Below are 21,802 nucleotides of genomic sequence, written 5' to 3'. Positions count from 1 at the left end.
CACTGACTGACAGGCCTAACCTCACAGCACTTCCCCCATCAGCATACTGCTATATATTTTACATTAGGAAGAAAAATTCACCTTAAGAAAGATGCAGCACAGACAGGAATATTCTTGGAAAAACAGCACTGGTGTGCTCAGTAAGCTCAATTTGCAGTGCCGCATTAGCAGAAACTCCCTAAAGAACATTTCACTTTTGCTGGCCATTTAAAAACATTTCCATAGGGACTGATTCTGTTTATTCTGCTTGGCTCCTAGCTTTTCTCTCTGCTGTCCAGTGATCTACCAGTGGATCTCCCAGGGGACTCTACATTTGATTCACATTCTTAGCTCTTTCAATTTTGTTTTATCCAATATTACATGCCCTAAAGTCAATAGACCCAGAGCTTGGCAACAGTACATTTGAGGTAACTGAAGTATTACTAAAACAAATTATTGAGTGAGTATTTATATGAGAATTCATGTAGTGTTAGCAAGACACTTCATCATGAAGTTTAAATGAAATTCTCTCCCACTCATTCCCAGTTTCCTTCAAGTCCAGATCCCAGACTTTCTGTATCTTTCTGACTAACTTCCTGCCAGGATTCTTGCGCTGAACTTCCATTCCTACCCAGGGAGGATCTGCACTGAGAAGAGAACACTGGCAAAATAGCTGAACAGCAGCACCAGGCAGTGTCATGATACAAAAATAAAATAATTTGACAGAAGAAGCAATATTTACACAGTATTTACACAGTGCTGTGCCAGACAAATTAGATCAGCTGATTCTGTAATTAGTCCATATATAGCACTTCACCAATGCAATGATGCTTTCTCTTCCAGCAGTAAAGTCAGATTGATGAAGCTAACATCAGTATTCCTGCGGAGTGCTGATATTTTGCTTTTACCTTGCTGTTTTACCTTGAAGTAATTTACAAAGAATAATAGCAATATGTAGATTTTTAGAGCTTTATACAGTTCTAAGTCAATCAGAATTAAAAGTTACTTTTCCTCTAAAGCCTACAGGACAGATCAGATTTTCAGCTGTCTCTCTCATACTTGTAAAAAATTTGCAAAGCTAACATATTGCCTAAACTCCCAGATTTGCATTTCTCATGTTTTCAACATTTCAAAAGAACTGCAATGCATCCAAAGAAAGCAGATACTTCTCACAGAAATAATTTTGTTTAAATCCCATGTTTCTATCAAAAATATATTAGAGAAGATTTCTTAGTTGTTGTTTTGTTTTTAGTTGTCCTGGCAGTAGAGGCTCCTTTCTGAAATCAGCAGTGGTCTGCTGCCTGTGAGGTAGAATATGAGACTCAGATGTCTTAGTACTGTAAATTGCATCCTGAGATGTGCTACAGAGAAGCAAGTAAAGGCAATTCAGTCATGAACTGCTCCATTCACTGTCATAACAACAAATAATAAGTAGCAGTAGTAGCATGGTTGGAACTTAACAGGGTTTAGACAACCAGAGACACAATAGAATCTGAAGACCTGATTTTAGATCTAATAGTTCACAAGTCCAGATATGACTATATTCATGAGTGTGACCTATTTTACCTGTACCTAATACTCATTGCTCCCAGTGGCTGACATTAGCACATGCTTCTTGTGTGTAGCAGCACTAAAACCAGCCATTTAAAGAAGCTTATCATGCTCAGGCTTCAAAATTTGAGACTATATTCCTTTCAAAGTCTCTTAAATCATGTCTAAATCAGAAAAGTCTACAGTTTCTACAGTTACTAAAATATATGAAAATATTACAAACAATTTGTGGGCAGAAAAAAAAAAAAGCAATCAGAGAGCAGATGGGGAAAATATTTTTGCCAGTCACTGCTTTCGACTGCAGTGAGAAATGTAACTGAGAGGAAAGACACAAATGAAATAGAGTCATTCCCAGACCCTGGTGTGTCTGAGAGGTGGAAGACTTGGCGCTGGATAATCACTCGCTTGCAAGTTTTCCTGTCTGAGAGGTGATAATGAGACTTCATTCGCCATGCAAGCACTAGCTTGATTTGCACGTGTCTAAGCTGACTTGTTACACATACTGTCTTGTGCACGGAAAAGCTGTTCTGCATTGTTATTTTGCTTTCCATGTAGAGAACACTGTAACTATTCAAATGTTCACAGAAACTTCCTATTCAAGTAACTAAGAATGAAACAATACTATGCTACAGAAGAATTTGGTTACAATATAACAAAATTCGGTCATGATGTCTTAAACTGAAAGTTCAGCAACATTTGCAGCCTCACAGGACTTCTGCAATTCCTCCTCTTAAAGCCATGCCTGCATCTCAGCCCTGATTTTTCTTACTAATGGGATGAACTCAGCCATAAGTAGAGCTATCAGCAGCACTGGGAATTAAATTGGTAAATGACATTCTCTCTGACCTTTCAGCTGATCTTTATATTACTTAATTTCATGCAAGAAACTTACAGAATCATCAAAAAATGTCCCTGGCTTTTACCATTACAGTACAGATTTTACTCATGTGTGTGGAAATCTTGATTTTCATAAACCCAGTTGAAAACATTTCCTTGTCTCTTTATTCAGATTTAAGAAGAATTCTTTCCTTTCCTCTCAGCAGGAAAGGCTTCCTCTCCTTGCTCATTAATATATTCATTTATTCTTGATTTCTGTTAGGTATTCTTTATAAGAATCTTCATTTAGACAAAAGGAGCCTTATTCTGGTTTCAGCTCTTCTGTCTTATGCCTACTGGGCCAGAATTAACGTGTGTAACACATCAGAAGTTCTAGTGAGCTCTCTCCAGTCACACTTATTTTATTTAACCTTCATTTCCTTTGTCCTTTTTGTGTTTCCCAAATACTTGATGAGACTAAATGCTGCTGGAACAGAAGAAATAGATACTGAGAAAACTGAAGGAAATGTGTGGGGGGAAATTGGGAGTGTGGGACCATTTGTTTCTATCTCCTCTTGGTAAAGTGCAAAATGACTTCTTCCATGTTGTTATCACTGCAAACCTTTCTACTGCTCACCCTTCCTGAACATCACCATCTCTTCTTCATGTTGGCTCTTTTGGCTTTCTTTTAAATGAAGTACATCAGTGCGTGGTTTTATCCTGTACTTCATTACTTAAATTCCCAACTACCAGTTTAAGGAAACTGTCTTTCCAGTGATGTGGCAGCAATATATTTTATTGGCATAGAAGAAAGAAGATATAAAGTGTTCTGATCTGATGTTAATAGGAAGCATGCTTAATTTGATACTGAAATCATTCTGTAATTTGTTCAGCAGTTTGAATGGAAAAATAATTTCCATATCAGAGGTCATTCAAATTAAATGAGGAGACTCAGATTTACTACAGCCACCCCCTGCCATCCTTATGCACATGAGTAATATCAATGAATTCAGCATGACTATCTATATAATTACCTTGCAAGCTTAATTTGTTGATGTGACCTGGTGCATACCAAACAGAAATCTGGCCTAAGCTTGCAAGGTAATAAAGCTCTATTTTCATTCTTCAAAGACCCAAATGAGGGGATGCCTCCTGTTTATTATGTTGGTCCTTGACACTGGAGGCAGATGTCGGTGATATGGCAGCAGAAGCTCAACATTTCCACTAAATATTCCATTACCTTTCAATGCCATGCAACAGATGGCAGCAGAGGGGCAGACTGATGGAACGACATCTGACGTGGAAGTGCATATAAAGCAAAGGTGTGGAACTGAATTCCTCTATGTGGAAAAAATGGCACCCACTGACATTCATCTATGTTTGCTGAATGTTGATGGAGACCAAACATTAGCTGTGAGTCCAGTGAGGTGGTGGGTGGTGCATTTCAGCAGTGGTGACAGTGACAGTGCATCGTCTCTGCTGGTGCGGATTTTTACAAGCATGGCATGCAAGCTCTTGTTCATTGCTGGTGAAAATGCACAGCTAGTGAAGGTGAGTACATTGAAAAGAATAGTGTTCAGTAGCAGAGGATTTTCTCTAACAAATAGTGTCATTGTGTTCTTTGTAGCTGTTGTGGTTTGTATGGAAATAAATAGGAGGCATTACTTTTGGAGCAGCCTACACTGACTTCTGCCCCTCGCGAAGTGCATAGCAGAAAATGGGGCCCTGCAGAGATTTGGGTCTTTGAAGAATGAAAATAGAGCTTTATTGTAAGTCATCCATAAAGCATCATCCATTCAAAAGAGAAAGATTTACCTATGCACCTTAAGAGGCTCTTTATGCCTGAGAGAAAGCAAGCAAAAAGGGGGTTTTCCCTCCTTCTCCAGGGTCTATAAGGGCTTGGGATTGCTGTCTGAACTGTCAGAAAAGTCTGAATCATGGAGGTCCACTTCACGTTTTTGAGCTATTTAGGTAGCAAGACATCATGGAGCTCAATAATGGTGTAAAAGTGCAAAAAAGACTGCACAACCTACTCAAGTCAACATCCTCAGAGAAGGAAAGAAAATAGTGTTTAGTTGTTCATACTTTATTGTCACCTAACACAAGGAGCATCTAAGAGCTATAAAATTCAAATCCCATGCATATCTAAGGCAAATGCTTCAGACTTTGGTAAAAACTTAAAAAAACTTTAAAAAAAGAAAAGAAAAAAAGTAGCACATTACCTAAATCCAATTCAAGTTAATTTTTTTTTTCTCTCTCTCTCTCTTTCTTTTTCTTTTTTTAAATATAATTTTCCTGAATACCAATTCCAGCATAGGAAGAAATTCTTTACTGTGAGGCTGGTGAGGCACTGGGACAGGTAGCCCAGTGAGGTTGTGAATGTCCCCTCCCTGGAAGCATTCAAGGTCAGCCTGGATGGGGCTGTGAGCAGCCTGTCTAGAGGGAGGTGACTCTGATTATAGCTGGGGGGTGGGAACGAGATGATCTTAAAAGTCACTTCCAACCCAAACCATTCTATGATTCTATAATTTTATAGTGCTGAGTCTACATGGCAATATTTTTCTTTAGTTTGTAAAGGAAGGATAATTTTTTTCATGTCTACTCTAGTCTAGTATTTTGAAAAGAAGCTTCAGATTTTTTACTTTTGGACATGTTCACACAAAGTTTTGGCCAAAATGAAGATTTCTCAAGAATACTGAACTTCTGAAAACAAAGGGGCTGTAACTGACATTTTTGCTATTCTCAGTGCAATTTAATTTGTAAGAAGAGCTGCAAGAAAAAGAGATCTGCCCTTTTTCCTCCCATTTTCAGTCTAAGTCATTCTGTGTGCTGTTTTCTGGACCACTATGTTTACACCAAGTTTCATCTTCTGTGGCAAAGAATACTGACCTCCTCCTAACTTTAATCTATCATTGGCTTCCTGTTGTATATGATGTTAAAGCATTTGCACCATAATTGCAATGAAAGTTTTTTCTGACTGCATGAATGATACTGTCAGTTCAACAGCATTTTCATCGCTACACTTACTTTAAATGGTTTTGTGCAAAATCAGCATGTGGGGGGAAAAAGGCCTCTATGATAATATCAATAAGGTAAAAAAACCCTCTGATTTCTGTACTCTGAAGGGACTGCTGTAGCCAGTTACTATTCTGTTAGAGCTGGGTGTTGTTTTCATTGAATGTCTTTCTCCCCCAACACTGTGAGCTCACAGCCCATGCACTGACCTTATATAAATGAATATTATTTCATGGACTGCATCCAGCACTGATGCATGTAGTGTTGTAAGTCTATAGTTTCACAAATTGCTTTAAACTGATTTGCTTTAAACTGAGTTGCTGTCAAAGGAGTCAGTCCCATCTTTCTCTCAGCCTTGTCCTTACCAGAAGACCTTCCATCTCCACTCATGCCAGCAGTAGCTCTCAGAGATGGTACATTGAGCCAGTCAGGAAGCAAATCTGTCTGAAAAAAGGGCCCTTCTGTTCTTTGTCTTCCGGTTAATTTTCAGCTGGATCAGCTGATCTGTTACTGTCACAAAGGAAGTGGTGAAATCATGCAGCAATGGAGAAAGGGGAAAAAAGGGTAGCCTACACTTAGATTGGCATAAGTCCAACTATGAAACCACAGCCTAAGCTACATGTAGGAGTAGATTTTCCTAATTATGCAACTTCAGCCCCGTGAGTATAAATTACATGAAATTACATGCACTACACTAACTACCAAGATAGCTTTACTGTTAATACAAGATGTGCAGGGAGACTGCAAATGCAAAGTTATGTGTTATGACAAAGCAATCTATTTTGTGCTAATCTGATATCTAACCCTCAGAGAAATGTCTTTGGTTTATCAAATGCAGACCTCCTTTCCTCTTAATATTTAGTGCTGAAAGGTTCACATGTCATTTCACAGATGCATATTAGATTACTGAAGTCAATCCATATTAAAGAAAATCACTAGAATTGCAGATGGCGAAAATAAAAGGCAGAAATTACAGATCAGCTTAAATGCACTTGAAGCACTAAGTATCAAAGCAATAGTTGATGAAGCACCACATTGTATCAAGTCTTCTTACTTTCACTTACCAACATAGGAAGTAGGCCCTGATGTATTCAATCACTTAAGCATGATCTGAATCTAAACACATGAATTTGCTCTCATTTGTTCTCAGCAAACGCCTTAAGAACCTGTTGCAGCTGAAACCAGTGGACAACAGATTGCTGGGCCATTGCCAGTCTCTAGCAACTAAAATCAGGATCTGCATCTTTAGAGCTACTGAGACACATGGGAAAAAGCAGAGAACCGAATGAGGTAATTGAATAAATGGATGGATGCCTGATGCATAGCATGTATTTAATTTATCTAATAGAATTATTTTTATTTGATCTTCAAATTTCTGTCCCATTAGGGAGACTGGTTTTGGTTTTTTTTGTTTGTTTTTCTAGCCTTAGCTATGAAACTCGTGCAAATTTAGAAGTGGCTATATAATTCTAGTGTCCACCTGTTCATTATTTTAATGTACACATTGGTTGTACTGACAAAAAAGGTGGGTGACTGTTCCTGCAGGAAATCAACAAGTCAGAAATGCAGTTAGGAAGGAGTAATTCATAAACAAATAGCTCAGGGCAAATACTTGTAATACAACATGCAAAACTTCCAGCAGCCTCTTAGCACTGTTCAAAACAACAAATTTCATAATAATAATAATTTTTCAGGAAAAAAAGTAATTGCAAACTCATATATGTTTTCATATGTGAAAAAATCACTTGGAACAATCCCAATTTAATTTACCATTTCATCAAAATCTACAAGCTTCCAATTTGTAAGTACAAAAATGTTACGTATCATATAACATTGCGTAAGTCAGGAATCATAAAAATGCTTTTTGCATATTACTTAAAAACTAAACTGCTTAAAAATATCCCAAGTTGCATAAGATCTTTTGATTAATTAAACCCAAAACCTCAGTTCAAGAGCCCAATAAGAACCCTCAATCAAATAATCAAAAATTTTGTCAGGAAAGAACATCATGAAAATCTAATTGTGTACTTTTTAGTGATTAGTTTTAAGAAGGTAGGTATGACTGAGTAATAGCAAAAGGGAAAATATGGTAAAGGAGGTGAATGAGACAGTGAAATACTGACAAAACCAACCCCTTTGCAGAATATCTTCAGAAATTTGATGTCTTGATTATAGAACATTTGAAATAAAGTTTGCTTCTTCCTCAGCTAAGTATTTATTATGGTGTAAAAAGTCATTTTCATTTGTGATGTCTCTCTGTTAAATGTAACAGTAATAGAACATTTTACAAAATCTTCTGTTTAGCTTCTATGATATAGTTTAAATATCTCCTTCCTTCTTCTCAAATACTGAATCTTTTTCACCACACAGTTCTGCTAACCTTTGTTTTTAGTTATGAAACAAGTAGGTGCATGAGGACTCCAAGGAGCAAAGCAGGTTTCGGGCACTGCTATCTCACTGCACACTAAGACAGTCTGAACAACAGCATGGTTAAAATGTTAATAGCTGACTGGAAACTTGTGTGACATTGTGGGGCCCCTTTGAGTGTGTTCTGTAAGTCAAAGACAGGAACTGTGAACTCCTGAATTCTGTTTTTGCACATGTTGACACAGCGTTCTTGGGCAAGCCACTTCAGCTGTCTATATCTCAGATACCCCATTTTCAAATGGACATAATAATACTTATCTTCTTCTGCCTCACACTATGCCTCTAATTAAGTGCTTTCAAAGTTTGACTGAATGTGTGTACAATATTATCCTTTAATCAAAGAGAATTCCACCCAGCCCTGCCTAGCAATTCGGTTTCTTTGTTCCCCATGCTCAATCTAAGTCTCTCTACATTTGTCTTATGGCATTCTGCAGTTAAGTTACCTGAACATTTTTCTTCTAAAATTATTTTTATGCTGATGGTAAAAAAAAAAAAGGAAATGCAAATGTTCTACTTGCAGTGTAGATTCCTGCAGAGTGAGAACCTGGGAAATTATTTCTTCAAAGCTCATCACAAACAACCTCTATATATTTTGTCATAAGATAAATCATTTGTAGAAATCTAAGGGATTAATTATCAGCTAGAATAAATCAGCAGTGGCTTCAGTGAAATCACTAAGCTACAATGAATTATATAGGAGCAGGTGAAAGGTGATTCATGTCCACTATACACAGACCAGAATCTGATTTCAATTACTCTGGTGGAAATCTCCATTCGCCATGTTATTTCGAGTGAAGTTTCCAGAATTACCCTGCATATCTACAGATACAGTGACAGGTTTTAAATTAGCTGCTGCCATTCAATAAACTGTGCCTGCAGTCAGAGCTTATTCTCTGCTCAGCAGCAGCCGTAAAAGCAAGCAGCATTTTAGATCCTACATGGAAACAATAGACAGAACATCATGGTACCACTGAACAAATCCCTGTCACACATCCATCTCTAATGCATTGCAGAAATCCATTACTACCATCTCTAAGATGATGTAGTTGAATGACTGTAAGTACAGAGGAGAACAGGAAGGGTGATCAGCCATAGGAAATGGCTTCAATAACAGATTTGGATATTTTAACTTGATGTAGAGACTACTGAAAGGGAACGTATGATAGGTCTGTAAAATCTTAAATAGAGAGTAAAAGGAGCATGAACAGTGATTAAGCTCTACTTCTCACAGTCCTAAAGTTAAGGTGCACCCAAGTAAACTGTCAGTTCTGAGATTTTATTAACTAATTCATTTATTTTCATCCAGCTCATTGTGAAATGTGGATCTGACTGCAAAAGAATCCAAGACTTTAGGTGTGTGAGAGAGGCTTTAGGAGAATTTGTTGGGTAGTGAGGGCCACTGGGACTATAAAAGCAATGGTCAAGATACAGCTTCTAGGCTCAAGAAATCCAGATAGCTCATATACAGGGAGATGAACACCAAAATTATTTCAGAGAACCACATTTCCACTGACCAATTTCCCATGTATGCCAACACTTCTACACTGCTCAGTGAAACTGAACTGGAGTTTATTCAGCACCACATACACACATACACAAAAATAAATAAATTGCAAGCTTCATATAAATCACATACACAATGTGTACACAGATAAAGGGTTGACACAGAACGTGTAATTCACTGAGTATCTCTCTGAGACATCAAGCCGCTTTGAAACTAAGCATGAGTGGCCATTTTTTGATAAGCCAAAAATGAGGATTTGATTCAAAATATTCTAAAGTTAGCAGAAATAACTTAACTTGTTAACTTAAGCAAATTTCAGAATGTATGCTTTAGTGAACAGATTCTCCTTTCAGAATGGAATAAGAAGAAAGGAGAAAAATACCCTCACAAAACCAGTGAGGAAGAGGTAGGTAGGTCCACTATGAGATCGTCCTTGCTAAGGCTAAAAGGTGTAATCTCAGTTTAATTAATAAACTCTGCAATCACACTGAATTTAAGTCTTATGGTACAGTGGCCTTCCTAGAGCCTTCAGCAGGGCCTTCACAGTGCCAGTAATGCTTTCTCATACAAGAGGGAAAACAGCCAGGATGGAGTCAAACACAGCTGATTACTGTGGTTTTTAGGTATTGCGACTACACAGAGACCTTAACACCTTGGTGATACTGTGGTAGACAGTGTATAAATATAACAGCTCCAAACAATTTACAAGCACATGTAAATTAATTACATCTTCATGAAAGATGGTGAGTTTCATGGTAATTGATATGTCACTCTCCTGATAATTGACTCCCTGACTGTTTTACAAAGTAGCAGCATTTTTGTTTGGTTTTGAAGTGCTCACTCAAGAAAAACATTGGCAGCAGATTTTCTCTTCAAGACTGAACAGCAGTTGTAAACTACTTCCTTTTTAAATATACCAAAAAAAAAAAAAAAAAAAAAGGGAAGAAGAAGAAGGAAAAAAGAAAGTAAGGAACAAATTCAGCTGAAGCCTTATACAATACAATAATACAATATCTCTAAAAATAAAACAGCTTTCTGTTTAATTGCAGATCTTTGTCTTAAAAATGAAAAGCTATGCCAGCAACTAAGAAAACAGCCAGTTTGAAGTAGAGACTTGCTATACGTCTGAGATAATTTGGAAGGAAATAAATTCATCAGTAGTTAGCAAAAAAAAAAACACAGGTTCAAACTAAAAAAAAACAACAAACAAAAATGTACTTTACAGTACCAAAATGATTTTTCTATAGCTAAAAAAAACTAGTTCAAAAAAGAGTAAAAACCTCTAATTTTAATGAAAACTTTTTTCTTAACATTTTACTCTTTCCAGTCACAAGTAGTGTCCTGTTAAAAAAGCCTAAGATAGTAATGCTTCAACACAGAAATGCTGACAGTAAAGCTATAAAATGTGTATGTAGATCACACACAATATAAACAAAAAGGCACATTACACAGTAGTCCAAGCATTGTTCAGATAGCATCCCACTGATTCTATGGTTGTGTTCTGCCTCAGAATTTGCTGAAGAAATGAAGTGATAATGAGACTTTTGATGCAAGCAAAGGAGTCACAGTTAAATCATTAACTTTCAAGTCATCAGCTTTCTCCTTCAGCCACAGGGTGGGGGCGCAGCTTTGGTGATGATGATTTTTCCCTAATATTGTTATTTAACCTGCTAGGATCTTTTAGCTGATAGTCTTGCCACTTGTCCTAGGCAGAAAAATTGTTTGGTTTTATAAAATACAGCAACGGGAGACACACTAACTAAAAAAAATGACAAAGCTATGGAAAAGAGAATAAAAAGATAAATGTAACAAACTTGAAGTAAAAATAGTGAATTTAGTCTCATCTGACCTGTTCTGAAGTCTTTGCTTCTCTGTCCTTGCCTCGGGCCTGTGCTGAGGTGCTCTTCCACATCCTATGGTGATCATACAGCTCATTTCTGTGCAAAACCCAGAATTATCTCCCACTGTTCCCCATGTTTTTCTCTCTGACTTCCTACAGTTAAGTATACATGAGCTTTCCAATACTTCTCCTGTTTTGAGCAATCATGTTTCTGACTGACTTAGAGTGAAGGCAACATTTCTCACTGATAAGGTTGAAGAAATAAAGTGGTATTACAACATATCACGAGAGTCATGTTTATGGAGGTACACATTGCCCACCTTGACCTGAAGCTACATCAAAAGAAGACCTGGCAAGCTGATAAATCATTATTACTTGATACAGACAGTGTCCACATCTAGGACTGAAAATATTTGATACTCCCTAGTATCTCCCTAGCAGATATGAAGCCTGCTGCAACTATACCTTAGCTGCAGAGCTGGGTTTTCATTTCATGCAATATGATATTCATGAAGATTAAATCAGTATTCAGGATGACAATTGTGTATGTTGGACTCCATCATTTTCTCTTAAATAGAAAACTTAATGCTTTGAAGACAGAGATTAGTCATGACAGAAAAATGTCACTGTCAAGTTAAAATGTCCTGAAAATATCCAAAGCGGTATTTCGTTTTAGCCTGAGAAAAATTATGATTTATTACATTATTTGTGTTCATGTTTAAGGTAATAGAAAATCGTTTTCTATTAGAAAATCTCTATCTTTACACCACTTAAAGGTTTATATCATTATCTTTCTAAAAATTTTCTGTTGAAACATTTTTTCTACTTAATTCAAAAGCCTGGCAACTTTTCACTGCATAGTGCAGTGAAGACATCTGAGAGAATCTCCATCGATTTGAATCAAGGTAGGTTTCTGAGAGTCAGCAGGAAGAACACTGTCTTAGAGGACTCTCTCTACCATCGTATGCAATTTATCCAGTTAATCTCTGCTTTTGTGCCTTTGTACCTTGTGCTAACTTTGCGTAAGTAGCTACAACAAACTTACACATAATATTTATGATTTCCAGCAACACTTACATTTCCCATATGTATTCTGCATTGGCACGGAAGTATGCAATTTCTTATTTCTGCAGGTCTGTGTACACTTAGGTTTTCATATTCCTGTATGCATCTCTATGTTCTGGAGTGGTGTGTTTGTCTATCAGCCCCTCAGTCCACTAGAGGGGAGGGAAATATAAGGATTTGGGTGCATTTCTCTGTATATGCAAGTGTCTGTGGTATGAATTCTGTGATTTCACAGCTTCTGATGAATCTGTGTGTATGTCTCTACTTTCAGAGATCTGTGCATCTGTGAACATTTCTGTGTGCACACCTGAATTTGTGTGTGAGTGTACCTGTTCTGGTGTGTCTGCTCACACCAGGTCACATCCCATGAGGGGTCTGTGTGTATTTGGTGTGGGAGTGCACTGTGTGTGTGGTGTGCGCAAGAGTGGTGTATGCTTTGGGTGTGCTGTTACTGTGGCATGGTATGTCTGTGTTCAGTGTCTGTGTGTGAATAATGTGTGATGTAGCTGTTGTTTGAGTATGTATAAGATGAGAAGGGTCTGAAGCTCAATTGATTATGAGGAGTGGCTGAGGGAGACGGGATGGTTCAGTATGGAGAAGAGGAGGTGCAGAGGAGACTTTGTCACTGTCTACAGTGCCCAGAAAGGAGATTGGAGTGGGCAGGGGGTCGATCTCTGCTCTCAGGTAAGTAATAGGAAGAGAGGTGATGGCCTCAAGTTGCACCAGGGAAGGTTTAGGTTCAAATTAGGAAAAAATTCTTCACAGAGGGAGTAGTGATGCAGTGGCACAGAGGTGTTCAAGAACCACAGAGATATGGTACTGGGGGATGTTGTTAGTGGGCACGGTGGGGTGCGTTGGTTGGATTTGGGGATGTTAGTAGTCTCTTCCACCCTTAATGATTCTGTGATCCTAAGTGTGGAGGAAAGTGTGTGGTGCAAGGGCTGTGTGTGAAGGGTTTGTGCATGTGTGGACTGAGTGTGAGCGGTGCGTGTGTGAGAGGTGCGTGGACTTAGGGGCGGTGCAGTGCAGGACGGCTGTGAGGCCGCGTTCCCGCCGCGCGGTGCCCGCGAATCCATCCCGCCCGCCGACCGACCGGCCGACCGACCGACCCCCACTCGCGGCTTCCCCTCAGCCGCCCCCCCGCCGCCGGCCCGGCTCGGCCGGGCCTCCAGAGGGGAGGGCTCCGCTGCCTTCGCCCGCCTCGTCCCGCCCTCCTCGCCCGCCTCTCGCTCCCCCCCTCTGCCGGGACTTCCCTTCCTCTCCTCATTCAGCGCCGTGCCGCTACCTCGGCATGTCCCGTGGCCGGGCTCCCTTCGGCGAGCGGCCCCAGTAGCGCCTCCGGCCGCGGGCGGGGCAGGGCTGAGGGGCCGGCGGGGGGTGCCGTTACTCGGGCACGGCGCGGTCATGGGGGGCTCCTGAGGCGGCCGAGGAGAGCAACGGGAAAACGGAACGCCAGCATGGAGGCTCCGCCGCCTCCACCGCCGCCCGGCGCCCCCAGCGCCTCGGAGCCCGCGGGCTGCCCCAAGGACGCGGACCGCCAGCTGCGCCTCCGCCTCTGCGTCCTCAACGAGATCCTCAGCACCGAGCGGGACTACGTGGGGACCCTCCACTTCCTGCAGTCGGTGAGCGGCGGCGCGGGCGGGGGGAGCCCCCTCGGGAGCACGGCGGGAGAGGGGCGGGCGGCGCGGCCTCACCGCGGGCGGCTCCGGAGAGCAACTTGTGGAAGTGCCCGCGGCCGGGCCGATCCGCGCGGGGGGAATCTCTTGTGCTGAGAGGCGGAGGGCGGGGGATGCCCGCGCCGTGACAGGGAGCGATCCGGGGATGCGCCTTCTTCACGGAACGCCGCGTCTCTTTTGTTGTTGTTGCGAAGTTGTTCTACTCTTTGTTAAAAGCTCTGCCCTCGTTGCTTGTTATTTGTAAATAAATGTTAGATATGTGTCGCTTTAATGGTAAATGTAAACACGGGATCGGGCAGGGTGTGACTGTGCATGTGGAGGCAATTACACCGCCCTCCGAACGGGCTGGTTCAGAAGTAAAGCTCCATCTGGATGTTTTCTTCCTATATAGATGTGAAATTCATCTCAGTCCTGCAGATAACCCTGAGAGCCTGCAGTAAAAGTTGCCAGATAACAGATATGCCGTAAAAAGAAAAGAATAAACGATTTGATCGCACAGAGATCGGCAATGAAAGTGAGGGAAGTCTGTGCAGAGATTTTCAAAAGATTGGTCAGGGCAGAAATTCGTTGTGGTGTTTTGCTAGATAAGTGCTAAAACCTGATTCCATCTAACGGGCTTCAACCCTGGGCTCTTTCTGAGTCGTCTTTCTGGCCATGTTTGTGTTTGTTTGTTGTTTAAACCCTATTTGTCTTCAGTGTTTTTCAGAATCACCCAACTGGCAAACTGTCTAGCATAAAAGACAAATGGAAAGGAAGTGGTTGCTTTAAGAACAGTCTCTACTTAAATCCTCCTTTTCTCTCTCAAGTAGTCGAACACAAAGTCTGTAATTTCAGAAAGCTTCCAATTAAAGTGTCAGTTGGCTTCATGTAAAATGAGGATTCTGTCTCGCTGTAAGGAGACTCTAAAAAAAGCTGCGAGTTGCAAAATGCCCCGTGCTATAGACAAAATAAAATAATAATAATAATAACAAAAACTCAGAAAACTCCTCTGTCCTAAGTACTGAATTTGAGATTTTGTCAACTACAGGCTGGAATGCAGACACAAGCCACGTGTGTTTTTAGCTTCAGTTCCAACAGCTATAAGCAGTCACAGTATTCATAAATGGGATTTACATTGATTTTAAAAAAAAAAATATCGGAAGAAAACAAATCCCTAAATAAAAAAGTATGTATTTATCAACGTGGCAGTTTTCGTCATAACAATGGTGGGTAATACACCTTAGGTGGTGGCAGGAGATCTGTGCTCTCAGGATGGTGTGCATGCAGCAGAAGCCCTCCCCACCCTATGGGTTGGCTGCAGTATTATCACCAGGGATTGATCCTGAGAGCGTCGCTTAACTCCCCCGTGGAGTTCCTGTTTCACTATTTATGTTTGAATAAAGCACTGAGGAATGGGTTCTTTCCTATCTCTAGGCCTTGGTTTAGAGGAGGATTCACAGACAGGGTTAACTTTAAGTGTGTGTTGAAAGTTCCTGTGCTCTCCTAAATAACAAGAAGTTTCTTAAATCATTGACCTAGTTCTTGTAGGCTGAAACTCTATACAGCTGCATTCAGACAACTGAAAGGTATTGACACTGTGGAAAAGAGAATGAAAACCCACTGCAATTTGTAGAGATAAAAGGAGCAGTATTTGGAAGAAATCTTCAAAGATAATAAAATTTGGAATGAGAAATAATTCATGCATAGATGTGGTGGAAGGCCTTAACTTAGCATTTTCTGAGTACCACCAAGTGCTCTGCCCTGCCTCCCACAGCAGATAGAGGACATGGCACGCAATGTATGGTGTCATCTAGATGGTCACCGAAGTTACAGGCAGTTACAGGGCTAAAATTCTGCCATATGACACTAGCAAAAGAAGTACTGTAGCTCTGGGATTCTGTATTCTCAAATCTACTTGTGCCTCAGAAATTAAATTCACTTTACTCCCATTAGTTGTTTTTTCCTTTTTGCCTGAGTGCTCTGATGTTGCTGCATAGGAACTGCAGCTCGCCCCATGGATCCCTTTCCTTACCATTTTGTGTTCTGTGTGAGTAGCACTTAGTGCAAAATAAATGTAAGCTATTCCACTTTCTGGGGTATGATACCTAGTTAATGCTTCAATATGGTTATGTGATATTAGTCTTTTTTTTTTTTTTTTTTTTTAAGTAGTATGAATTTTACTGAAATTGATTATTTTTCCAAATGTTGTGGGAGCAATTTTTTGGCAGCAGTGGAGAAAAGACTGCAGTTCCTCCGTATGGACAGCTGCAGTTCCCAAATCTTATGGAAAGCAGTTCCTGTTGAACACGAGATAAAACATGAGGGGTACAGGTTCCTTTGCTTGAGAAAACTTGATCACTTTGATAAACAGCAGAAGGCTGAATCTCACATCAGAGAATGAATTTTCTTTAAGTAGGATGGGACAGTTGTGCTTTAGAAAATGGTTAGGTGAGGGAGTTTGTGCTCCTTGTTAAATATTTGCTATTGAAGCTTCAATTCTCATTAAGTATTCTCAATAAACAATGTTTTAAAAAGCAAACAACTGCATTCTATGGGTTTATTCACAGTGCTGAGCTTGCTTGCTAACAGAAGCTTCCATGTGTTCCCTAGTAATGCAAAAGAATCTCCTAAGTATCTGATGCTATGCATTTGCAAATAAATCAAAACAACTAAGAGTATTCTTGTCCTTTTTACAAGACCATGTTAAAAGAAAGGTTTCCTTTTTCTTTCTGCATGCTTACAAGTCTTTCTTCCCTATGCTACAAAGGAGGCAGGTTTCCTGTGAACACAGGGACTCAAACTTTTATTTGCTTTCCATAAAAGATTATGGTCTTTATTTTTGCTTCCATGGATTTATCATGTGGATTTATCATGTGGATATTGCGAAAGTTATAGAACATGAGGTGCTCTTTTCTCACCATAAAAACAGTGTTAGACATCATGAAAAACACTTTGCTGTTGGTTTTTGTACTTAGAAGTAAAAAGATTAGTAAAACTAGTCCAGATGTTTACCTATTTAAATAAAAATAATAATTTTTAGAATCTATTACCCCATACTTCTAGTAATTATCACAAGAGGAATTGTATCTGGAACATTAACTGACATGTCTCTCATAACTACAGCTAAATGAGGTTATTCAATGAATTAGGTTTTAATGCACCCAGTTCCTTTTCAATCTGCACATTGCTTGTAAAACTTTTTCACTGACTTTTGGACACAAGAAGGCAGTCCTGGTCAGTTTTATTTCTGTTCAGTTTCTGTTACTCCTATGAGAAGTCATTTTACAATATTATGTTTCGGAACTGTAGAGAAAATGAAATGCAGTAGCTCTTTGCTGTATTTTATTCCAGATGTTGTAACTTGAGGTGAGCAGTTCCAAGGGATAAAGCTATTTTTTAAACAGAATCTTGGTTTTGTATTAGAAGGTAGTACGGTACAGGTATGATACCCATGTGCATCATGTGATTTTCATAGTTCTATTTTTTGTAGTCTTAAGCCTCAAGATGAAGCACTGTCATACTGAGAAAGGGCAAAACGTTTTCTACCAGCCCACAACTTGTGATCTGAAGTTGTTATAAATATTCACATGCTTCATGTCCTGTCTTATCTGCCATTTCATTAGGCAGGTGTTCTGTAGAAGAAATGCTGTGCAAGTCATGGTATTAATAGATAATACTGTAGATACGCTGGTATGTTGCTAACTTAATTTAAAACATCCTTATAAAGGCCCATCACACAGAGAGGGTTTTTAGAGCAGCAAGAAGAACTACAGGGGATGGATGAAAACATGCTGCTGCCAACGTCATTAGAGGACTGCTGATCAAGTGAGAAACAAAGTAGAAAATTGTCTGAAGCTACAGGAACTTGACTAAAAGTTCCTGATGGAATAAGATAAACTTCAAAGAGATAAAGGCAAATAGTTCTGTTGTAAGTCTCTGAGATCATAAACCATAAGGATTTCAGATCTCCAGACTTCAAGATTCAATTAATCCTTTGCCTCCTTGCAGCCTCTTTGAACTCACTGCAATTCATGCAGATATGTTTACATCCTGTATACCATCTTGTAAATATTTCTTTTTTTCTGTGGCAAAACTGAAACAGGCGATGATTTTGTTTGAGTGACCAGTCTGATAGATGTTAAAGTGTCGGTTCATTTTGCTAGCATGCTGAGGTGTAATGTTGGCACACTGCGGCCTTTAAGCTTGCCTGTTGTCTGGGAATCTGTTCTTCCCCATTTTGTACAGAGAAAGGTGCTGCAAAATTCTTTAAGGAAAAAAAAAAAAAGGTTTTGGTTGGTTTGGAATGCTGTACAGTCATTCCACAGAACTGTGGTCAAATCTCTGATACTGGCATTGCAATGATTAGAGACCATTTTTCAAGTGGGGAGTGCTTCACACACACTTGTTCATCGTTTAAAGACAGATTGGATAGTGGGTACACAACAGTTACATGTCAGTATTTAAAGGTTTGGCATAGCAGTTTGTAGGTGTCGTCATATTAATTGCATGCGAAAACATAGCAACTAATTATCTAACACACTAGCTTGCAGTGTATTTTGTTGCATGCACTTTATTTTTTTTCTTTCCGCGGTCCTTTAATTTCATTGTATTCTTGGTCCTAATCCGCACATGCAGCTCCCACTGCTTCATCAGGTAATTGCAAGTATATGACACCAAAATGTGCTCTGCCTCGTATACAAATATGGCTCTTTCATCTCTGGAGGCAAACCACCAACTTCTAAATTCTAATATCAGAATGACTGAATGAACTTTGCGATTGAGCAATCGCTGTGTTTGATGGAGGCATGAAAACAGTCTGAAAGTTGAGCTGTCCTTATCAGATATCAAGTTGGATACCTAATTGTACCAGGATTATTTTTAGTTTTGAATATTTTTGCCATTTATTTTTATATGAAGATTGGAAGTCTTCTTCCATCTTATCTATTGTGTAAATATTTTGTTAGAACACGTGCCATCAGATAAATTAACCCACATCCTACAGATTCAAATTATTTGTTATGCTCCCTTTTTTGCTTGCTCTGTAGTTGTAATTGATCTAATATCTCTGGATTTTGCACTCCACCCATCTTGAAATATGATAAGGATCACTTTTTTTTCTTCATATTTCACAATCTTGTTTGCATCTGAGATTAGGCTGCTGATGCTCAGAGCAGCAAAGACCATTCGTCTCATCTGTGAGGTGTGGCTTCCTGTTCTGCCCCTGCTCTCTGCATGTTTTGTCCTCAAGAGACACAGATATGCTCTGGTTCTAGAAGGTGAACAGTGTGATTGGGTGATGTTGTTGCTCTGCTATGAGACAGTGAAAAGAGCAGCTGGGGACAAGAAGGAGTTGTTTGAAAGAGATCTTAATTAACTTTGCTGTTCGGTTGTTTTAATTACTCAGATATGCTCACCTATAGCCAACTGTTATGGTTGCCTATGATCGAGATTTTCTGCTGTTAGATCTTAACAACAGGAGATGTTTTTCTTTAAGACCCAATTTCTGACTCTTGCAAATTGAGGAAGATGACAGCTTTAATTTTAAAGTGCAAGTTTGTATCCCTTGTGGTTGTAGAGTGTGAAGAACATCAGCAAACCATAAATGCTCGTTAGTTATTAGGTGTTCACATTATGACTCAAGTTGGGCTGGTAACTTTTAGTAGAAGTTTTCTTTTTCAGGTTGTGTTATGCAAAATCAGCTACTAAAGGCTGAAATGCGAGCAGATGAAAAAGCTCTTTTGCTCTGGGTACAAAGAGAATGTGAAGAAAACAGTCTATAGAAAGTGAAACAGAAGTGAAAAGCAGAAAAGCAAAACAAAGCAAAGAAAGCTCTGAAAATATTTATTCATCTTAGGCTCAGAGAGAAGAAAGTCTCAGTTGGTGAAGCTTCAGGGGTATCAGTGGCGTTGTCAGTTTTTTTTGTATCAGAGGATGTTGCTCATAATATTCTGCTCTAAATTAAGAGTTTTATTGTGGAGGGAAGGAGTATACAACGAAGCACTGCACTTTCCTTTTACTCTAATGAAGAGATTTTTTTCCTGTGCATTTTGCAAGTTTCTCTTACATCCTATGGCAGTCATCTTTCATGCCATTAGTATTCCTATTTCTACATATATTGGAGATAGGGATCTTTATAGCTTTTACTTTTCTGATATGCCAGCAAATGAGAAGCTCTTCCCCTTCCCATGCCTTTTTCAGTGAAGCTTTACAAACCAAAGGTGTTAGGTGTGCAGCAGATTTGTGTATATGAAAGATGTTATTTTCACACTTTTGTGGAATATCAACAATGAGAAAACACCTATAAATCCCCTGTGTAGTTTCACCACTTTGCTGGCACGCAGGTGAGAACTGAACCTTTCTCTTTGTTTCTTTTAGCTCACTGGGGCTTGGTGTTCATCTGACCCTTGTTATCCTTTATCTCTCTGCTCTGGTCTTGTTACATCCTTCAGAATGCAGTGTTTGACCTGACTACATCTTTCTTTCCTCTCAACTGCAGAGATGCCATCAATCAGCCCTTCTGCCATTTGTCCCTCCCTCTCACATTGGGGTGCCAGTTGTTGTCTGAACATGTGCCGTGATCTCTGGGGGAAGGGAAAGAGTGGCTGCCTGTGCTTTCAGAATTCACTTGTAAAAGCAGTCTGGGAGCTGAATAAGTGTATGGCAAGGACAGAGACGCTGGGCTTCAGTAGAAAAGAGCACATGGATCAAAAAGTGCATCAAGAATCACAGACAGCCAAAAGGATTTGAATAAATTGGTCTACATGTAGCTGAACACATGGCTGACTTTCACAGTTTTTAGCTGATTTTAGCAGGAGGCAGATGGATACCCATTAATGGAGCTCTTTCATCCCTAAGCATAGGGGATGGTTTATCCCAATTCTTAGGTATCCTTACTGTTAGAACCATTTTCCTAATGTCTACTGTAATATCTCATCTTTGTGGGTTTTTTTTTCTTTCAGGGAGCACAGAGGTAGACTCTTTCTCTTTTCATCAGTCTTTTAAGTATTTCACGGCTATTATCATATTTGTTCAATCTGGATTTAATTGTCAGACTTTTAAACTCTTTTCCCACAAACTATTTAATTTTACCTCAGATAATTTCTGTTCTGTTTGGATTCTTTACTAATCTATTTATTTCCCAAACTCTAGTGCTCAAAACACAGGCACAAGACACAAAATCTCTAGCTGTGCTGAGTTCCTGTATTTTCTCCAGGAGCATTATTATAGCACAGAAGCATTAAGAAAGGTTTGCCTCAATTTGTACTTGTATCTGAGAACAACACCTTGATCATACCAGTATATGGGAGCAGATATTTAGACTTCAGGGATGTATTTTGGAAAAGCAACACTGAGCCTTCCTTATGGGGAAGAGTGATGTCCTGAAGCCAGCTTCCCTCTGCTCGGATCCTGGCCTTCCCAGAGGCTTCCTTCTCTGAAAAGGCATCTGAGGCTTGAAAAAAGAGCAGCTCCTGAGTGCTCTGTCTGTCTGCAGGCATCCAGATGAGTCCATGAAAGATGAAGCTGTCAACAAATTACTTGTTTCTGTTGCCTACCTATTGTTTCTTTTAGGCATTTGCAAGAAAATACAAGGGAGTATATGAGCATTTTCCTATTTCCAGATGCAAAATCACTTTTCTCCCTTTTCTGTTTTCTTTCTCTTTTTTTTTTTTTCCCAACCTCATATTGGATCCTCAACCTGAAATGAGAGTTTTCTTGCTAAAAGTCTTGCAGTGCTGTAGTGGGTTTTGAAACATAAATTGCTGTGTAAGTTTTGATTTAGGTGATGCTTGAAATCTCTATGCAGTGGCAGTCTACTCTGGTGGCTGACAGAGAGTACTGCTGACCCACATCTGCAAAGCAGATCCTTCATTACCTGCAAAGACTACCATTATTCTTATTATATTATTATTTGCATTAAGACAGGATTTAGTGACAAAGGCTTGCAGAAAC

The 21,802-nt window shown here is 39.5% G+C and overlaps 1 protein-coding gene across 3 annotated transcripts in view; it reads left to right on the top strand.

The window, feature by feature from the left end:
- Positions 1–13,654: 13,654 nt before the first annotated feature.
- PREX1 (phosphatidylinositol-3,4,5-trisphosphate dependent Rac exchange factor 1) overlaps positions 13,655–21,802 on the top strand; it is a 147,666-nt gene continuing 139,518 nt past the window's right edge. For all 3 annotated transcript variants that reach the window (XM_085241960.1, XM_085241959.1, XM_085241958.1), the window contains exon 1: positions 13,655–13,819. In XM_085241960.1, coding sequence (XP_085098086.1) covers positions 13,655–13,819 — 165 coding nt within the window. The remainder of the gene's footprint in view (positions 13,820–21,802) is intronic.

The sequence above is a fragment of the Meleagris gallopavo genome, chromosome 22, assembly GCF_905368555.1.
Source record: "Meleagris gallopavo chromosome 22, MGAL_WU_HG_1.1, whole genome shotgun sequence".
In the NCBI taxonomy this organism is placed as follows: Eukaryota; Metazoa; Chordata; class Aves; order Galliformes; family Phasianidae; genus Meleagris; species Meleagris gallopavo.
Note: the sequence above shows the minus strand (reverse complement) of the source record. Positions and strands in the feature narration are given on the sequence as shown.